The sequence below is a fragment of the Nycticebus coucang genome, chromosome 4 (assembly GCF_027406575.1).
Source record: "Nycticebus coucang isolate mNycCou1 chromosome 4, mNycCou1.pri, whole genome shotgun sequence".
Lineage (NCBI taxonomy): Eukaryota > Metazoa > Chordata > Mammalia > Primates > Lorisidae > Nycticebus > Nycticebus coucang.
In genome coordinates, this window is record NC_069783.1 from 19,551,380 (window position 1) to 19,558,966 (window position 7,587).

The window sequence follows — 7,587 nt, forward strand, 5'->3', positions numbered from 1 at the left end:
GAAGAGCCTTGAAGAGAGATAAAGGTGGGCCTTGAGTAGACTATCAGCAAGGGCTTTAAGGAAGGTGAGAAAAATGTTGCTGAGGAAAGGAGAGTGGAGAACATTGAAGGAAATTTAGCAAAATTGCTACTGCCCTAATATGGAAAATTGAAAATACAGCTTATGAACTCAGGGATCAGGCTAAAGAGATTTCCAAGCAAAACATTAAAGGTACCAACTGTATATATATATTTTTTTCTTATGGTAAGATATGGAGAGAGGAAATGAAGCTTAGAGACTTATTTGCTTTTTAGGATATAAGAAAAGCTTAGAGAAATACGTATAGTATAGGAGCCAGAACTTGCTGGATTTAAAAATATTCACTTTTAGTCTCTTCAGATGGAAAAATTTTCTCCTTTTAAAAGGGCCCCCAAAGCAAAGATCAAATTCATGGTGCTTCTAGGAAAATATCTCTAGGTAAAGATGAAATCTAGATTTGACTGTAAAAGACCTTAGAAATAACCTAAGTGGTTTCTCACTGATGCTTTTAAATAGATACAGTGGTCTCAAGGTCATTCCTGTTCCTCCCAGGGTGCTGTTTTATAGCAGCATCACTGGGAGCTTCTGGTGATGAATGACTTATTCCAAGGAGGCATGAAAGTTTATCTAGCTGAGTAGACTATTGATCCACAGGAAGCCTACAAAGTTTTTAAAGGATTTGTATCAGTTTTTACTGGAAAAATAATAAAAGAGAGCCCTGTCTATTCCCAATGTCCCATGAGTATGAAATAAAAACACGTTGAGACTATTGCTGAGATGCACATGTGGTAGAAGAAGATGACTTGCAGGGTGAAACCAAAGCTTAGAAAGAGGAGATGAGCCATGGAGAACAATTCCTAGAAATAGAACTAAGACTTCATCAGACCACTGGCACCATATATGGAATTTTGGAAATTCCTGTGGACTAATGACTGCTATATAGCTCCTGGTCCTTTTATTATTGTTTTTCTTTTTTTTTAAATGAGAGTGTCTATAGAAGTCATTCTATTCTGATCTTACCTATGTTACTGCATATGTTTGTGTGGGCTAACATGCTACTTTGTTTCATAGGTCTTCAAATCAAAAGGAAATGTACTTGAGGAACCTCTTCTGGGGAGCCTGATTTGCACCTGATTTAGATGATGAGATCCAAGACTTTGTCCTGCTGTCATAATGGAATGCGAGTTTGGAGGTCTTTGGCATGGGTGTAGTGTATTCTGCATATGGGAAGGAACTGCGTTGTGGCAAGAGAGAATATAGTGTTAGATTGTATTTTCTGATGATTATCACAATATTATTTTCCATTTAACATGTTCTTATCCAATGTGATCTTTCCATTCCTTACCAAGAGGTAGGAGTATAATTGCCCTTCCCTTACATATGGAAGGCTTGAGATTGCTTTGACCAATAGAATAGAGTAGCAGTGATGTCATCTGACCTTGGAAGGCTGGGCCATTATTATCTGAAATGCTTGCATTTGGACCATCTTTTGAGAAATATCACTACCTGATACAACCAGACTGTGAGAAGCCATGTAGGGAGATATATAAGGACTCCTGTTGACAGTTCTAGGCCCTAACCAGTCAAGTTGTCCTTATTGGGCCATGACATTATGTAGGGACAAGATGCCTCCATCATGCCCTGTCTGAATCCCCATGCTACAGGATCCTTAACTTTAATAAAATAGTTGTTTTAAACTCCGAGCTTTGAGGTAGTAACTGGAACAAGTAGGTAACTTAAAATCACATTGTAAAATTCATTAGATCTGTTTGTATACTAAGGGTTATGGGTCTTGCTAGTGAGTAAAGTATGAGTTTTAGTGAAAAGTTGGTGACACAAAATTTAGCTGCTTAGTGGCTTGCTTGCTTAGTTATTTCGTGTGGAACTGCTAAGTCGTGTGGCTATATCTGAGTTCTAGATAGTTGATGTGCCATTGTAAATTACTTTTCCTTGCTTTATTTGTAACCTTCCATTTAATTTGCATTTTGTTCTACTTGATTAAAAACTCAAAAAATATGATTATTTCATTTGATTTTATATTCTGTACACAATAGATGGACAACAAATGCATATTGGTTGATTATAAAATTTGTCATCTTTTCAAAGGGCATATTTCATAAGTTAAAAAATAACGTGAAAATGTTACAGGCATCTTAGTATATAGGGATGAGGTATTCCCTATTTACTAAGGCATTAGTTAGCCAATATTAACTTCTTTATTAATAAGATTTATAGTTTGAGCTTTAAGAAACTTCTTCTTCTGGTAATCTAGCCTTCTAATTTGGATATTATAAATGTCAAATATACCATGAAGTAAAGATGTAGATAAGGGAGCAAATTTTCCCAGCAGTTATGAAAATATTTTGGGGGGGTTTACTGACATCTAGTGGTACACAGTTCTATATGTTTAAATTTCTTGCTTTCTTTCTTTGACTTATTTTTAAAAGCTTTTGAGGACAAAGAGTTTGGGTCTCTAAAGTGAGGATAGCCTTTTGTTGAGGATGCATCATATACATACACCTTATGTCAGTTAACGTGTGTGAATAAACATGATCATGCTATTCATTCTTAAGTATAGTTTTTTCCTGCACTGCTTCTTTTCCTTTATTTGGGTCCCTTTTCTTCCTTCTTTCTCCATTTATATAATTCCTCCATCCTTGCCCTTAGGTAGGTTTTAATAACAACCTAAATTTTCTCCATGTGCATATAATTTAGTGCATGAATGATCTTCTATAAACATGCAAATACAGTGTACATGTTTTGTTATGACTTAGAAAAGTAAGAGCATACATGATTCTCTGCATTTTGCTTTCTCTATAGCATACTTCTTAGAAATATTTCTAAGATAAGTAAAGTGGTTCTATTTATTTTACACGTATACTACTAATAAATGCACGTATACTACTTAAAGTTGTGATTGTATTTCAATTTTGTTTTTAGCAACTTCTCTTTTGATAACCATTCTTTTCAGCTTTTTGCCACCTTAAAGATAGCTATAAATACATATTCATCCATATCTATTTTTACAAAAGACAGCTTTTTATCAGTGGGATTGCTGGGTAAAAGTGAATTTTTAATTTTAATAGATGTCACCACATTGCTTTCCAAAACAGCTGAAATGTCTATGAGCAATGTATGAGGTGACTTTCTCCCTGTGTTTTCTCTACTAATCCCATTAGTAGATTTTATAACATTTTAAACATTTTTGCATGTGTGAGAGGTATAAAATGATTTATTATTTTGGGCTTTTTGATTACTAGTGAATTTGAACACTTTTTACAGGTTTGTTTACTCTGAATTTATTCTTTTATGAATTTTCTAATTTTAACTTTTGTACTCTTTATATTTTTAGATACCTCTTTGTTTCTCATCCAGTTTACCAGATATTTTTATGGCAGAAGATCATAGCAGGGCTTTCACTTTTCATGTAGTTAATCGTGTCTATCTGTTGTTTTTGTGACTTTGGTTTTCAGATATGATGAGGAAAGTCTCCCTCTCAGATAGATTATATTCTTCCAGCATTCTCTTGCCCTTTCGCTTAGCTTTGCAGTTTTTATTTGAGTTTTTAGTTTGAGTTTTGCATTAAAGTCTTAATTCATCTAGGATTCAATTATTTTATTAAAGTTGTCAAGTGGAAAGAAGACATATACACAGTAAAGTACAGTATTAAAGAGTTATCACATAGTGAAAACACTCAATATTGTTACCAGTCACTCAGAACTGTTTTTGCCCCTTCAAATTACTAAGCCTGTAACCCCCAAACTAACCACTATTCGTACCTATGATAATCTCCTCCTGGCTGCTTTTTACATTTGTGCTTCCTAAACTGAATCCTTAAACACTATAATTCAGTTTATTATTCACCTTGATGTAAAAAATTTATGTAGTATCTGTTTTTTAGGATTGATACTTTTGGATTTGTTTGTAAATTTTGTCCACATTTCAGTGTGCAGCAGATTGTTCTCTAGCTGCATGGTATTCCACCACGGGAATATGTGACTCCTTATCTAGCCACTGTGTCCAGCTTATGGGTGTATGGACTGATGCTGTTATGACCCTGTGCTGGCCCTTCCTTTCCTTTGCAGTTTCTCAGGTTTGAGATTGACAAATTTTATTACCTTGGCTGGGTCTGGGTTTGAACCCGCCACCTCCGGCATATGGAGCTGGTATCCTACTCCTTTGATCCATAGGCACTTCCCTGTATGTATATATTTTTAAAAATTGTTTCTTGCTAATCTTATAAAATGAATTCCTACTTTATATATTATTCTGGCTTGTTTGGTCATAAGGACGTTTTTGAGGTTCTGTCACTTTGATGCATATATAGTTGACTCATGCTTTTCTAGATTTGTTGGTATGAGCTATGATCCAGGTCAACCTGGAATGCTGTTGTCATTTTTAATTTTTTTTAACTGTGGTATAAATGAAGGGTACAATTTTTATTTTTTTTTTTGCAAATTGATGGCAAATTTTGCCAAGACCATTTATTAAATATTCTATCCTTTTCCACAGATTCACCTACAATCGTGTCTGTATTGTCTTATATATTCTAGGATCTATGTTTTCCACAGGAATCTTAAGATCATTTTTCTTATCCACAGTAAGAAAAAATTATATGGTGTTTTAATAAAGATTATATCATACTTTGAATATTTATCTTATTCTGGAGAACTGAATTTTTTGATATTGGGTTATCTCTTTCATGAATCTAGACGCTCTTTAGATTTTTTTTTTTTTTTTTTTAAGCAGGAAGGTTGGTTCAAAGCAAGCTAGACTGCTACATTTTTTGTTTTATCTGGTACTGAATTATGACTTTAAATAAGATTTCAACATATTATTTGAGTCCTAACCTTTCTAGATAAACTGTTGAAGCAGAATCTTTTTCTTATTTCTATTTGCAGATTTTTTTCTGAATTAAAGAGAATCTACTTTTTAAAGTATATTTTGTATTTTATCATTGTATCAAATTACTTTATTTCTCATTTTTGATATCTTGGTTATAAACTGTCATCAATGAAATAAAGATGTATAGCATATTCTTAACATTTGCTTCCGTATTTTGTAGCGTGTGTTAAAATTTCCAAGAAAATGGTGGATAACGTTAATTGTGAATACTACTCTAGTTATTGAATCAAATAGGAAAGAATTTAGTTTTAACATACAGGATATTTGCTGTTTTTATTTATTTTCAACTAGTTTCCTTCTGATTTTACTCATATTTTTTGTTATGAAGAGCTACCAGATAGCATTAAACATCTTTTCAGTATTTATTAATGAAGTCATGGCATACTACTTTTTTTCATTTGTTGAGATAATCGTTAATGTTTATAGATTTTCTGAATTGGAATAATTCTTACCATTCTGGAGTAAATTCTACTTGGTTAGATTAGATAAAACTATGATCCCACATAATCCAGTCTTTTAGTAAACTGTTAAATAAAACAGACACATAAGAATTTTATAACATTTACATCCTTTAAATAACTAATACCCAATACAATGAATGTCACCCGTGTGGCCAAAGAATAGAAAGTTGTATCACAGAAAGTTCCTAGGTGAATTTACTTCCAAATCATAACCAGTATTCTGAATTTTGGGATTATTCATTCTTTAATGTTTGATTTTTACCACTCATGTTTGCATCTTTAATACATTTTAAAAATTTGTCTTGTTAACCTTATAAAATGGAATTCTTTGTGTATTTTTCTTTCTTGTTTGGTCATTAGTGAAGTTTTGAGTCTCATACACTTTGATGCATGTAGTTATGGCTCATTAATTTTCATTGCTTTATGATACCTTACTATATGAATATGCTACAGTTTATCCATTCTGTTTGATGGGCATGTGTGTTGTTTCTAGTCTTGGTATTCTACAAATAACAGCACCATAAAACACATTTGTATATGTCTTTAGTGCATATGTATGAGGGTGTATTTCTAGAACTAGAGCTGTGAATTCATAGGATTTGGAAAAAAATTTATTAGTTACTCAGACTACATTGTAGAATTTTTGGAATTATAATCACACCAACATTTTGTGAAAATTGCCATTTCTCCATATTCTTACCATTTTTAAAGTTGTTTGACATTTAAATATTTACTAATTTGACTGTGAAATGAATCTCATGTTTTTTTAACCTTGTTTATTTCCAAATAATTTTAAAATTATAGATACATTACAAGAATAAAATGATTTCTCTTGACTATTCACCCAGAGTCCCTGGTCAATCATGCTTGCCTTATTCTTTGAGTTTGTACGTGTGTGTATGCATATGTGTGTATTAATGTGTCTGTAATGTAGTCTCTAGGAGTGTGCATATATACACACAGCCACACATTATTTCCTTAACCATTGGAGATTAAGTTGCATCTCCTGTCTCTACAGGTCCTCTAAGCAAGGACGTTTTCTGCATAATGATGCTACATCTGTTAAAATGAGGAAATGAAGATTGATAGAATCCTCTTCCCAACCCATAGACCTCATTCACATTTTCCAGTTACTTCAAGATGTCCTTGGTAATTGTTTTTCCTTTCTGATCTCAGATCCAGTGCAGTTTCTCAATTTTCTTGATATTTGTGACTTTGATATTTTTGGGGAATACAGGCCGGATGCTTTGTGGAATAGCTCTAAATTTGAGTTTGATGTTTTCTTATGATTTTATTCTGATTATACATTTTGGCAGGAATTCTATATAAATGATCTTTTATTTTTATCAGGAGGCATGCAATATAACTTATCTCATTACTGGTGATGTTGACTTCTGTCACTGTCCTAAGAGGGTGGCTTCTAGATCTATTAAGTTTTGTTCTTACTTATTAAAGAGTAATTAAAAAGTATTGTGTAAGGCTGTATGAATAACCTCTTCATCAAACTTTCACTTAGTGGCATTCTTGATTCTTGTGTAATCGGTTATTACTATGATGATAGCTTTTTGATTTCATTTATTCATTCATTTATATAGCTAAATGAGAATGACTCTTGTATTTCTATTTGAATATGTTATAATCCATTATAAACATTGTGCATTTTGATCCCTAAATTGTCACAGAATTAGCCAATGTGATCTTCTTCAAATGGATTGCTCTATTATTTTGATATATTCCCATTATTCCTTAACTATTCCTTAGAGTATTTTAACCTTGGAATGAGCCATTTCTTGAAGGATAAGATACCTCTCTTCCTTCAGTGAAGAATGATAATCATACACTAGTGTCTAAACCTTGGTGAAGTCATTTATATGTTGTTTTCCTTCTATACCACCCTTACTCTTAGAAATATAATACATACACACACTTGTATAGATACAAATATATTACTAGTTTATAAACAGATAAGCCTACATATTTGTCTATTCCCATTTCAATAGTACATCCATTTCAATAGATTAGAAAGTATAAATTTATACTGAACTCTAATCCTAGCCTTCCCCTTGTCGTATTTGTAACTCTTTGTAACTCTGACAATGAGAAACCTGAGTCTCATAAACCTCAGTATATTTACCTATTCATTCAATCTCCTTTTAAGTAATTAACCATCTGACCAGCAGACCACCTCTACCACTTCAGTAAG

The 7,587-nt window shown here is 32.6% G+C and overlaps 1 protein-coding gene across 1 annotated transcript in view; it reads left to right on the forward strand.

Moving 5' to 3' along the window:
• The window catches only part of TDRD15 (tudor domain containing 15), a 29,283-nt gene extending 23,033 nt beyond the window's left edge, over positions 1–6,250 (forward strand). The window contains exon 2 of the mRNA XM_053589313.1: positions 1,090–6,250. Coding sequence (XP_053445288.1) covers positions 1,090–1,118 — 29 coding nt within the window. The 3' untranslated portion in view covers positions 1,119–6,250. The remainder of the gene's footprint in view (positions 1–1,089) is intronic.
• The last annotated feature ends 1,337 nt before the right edge of the window (positions 6,251–7,587 follow it).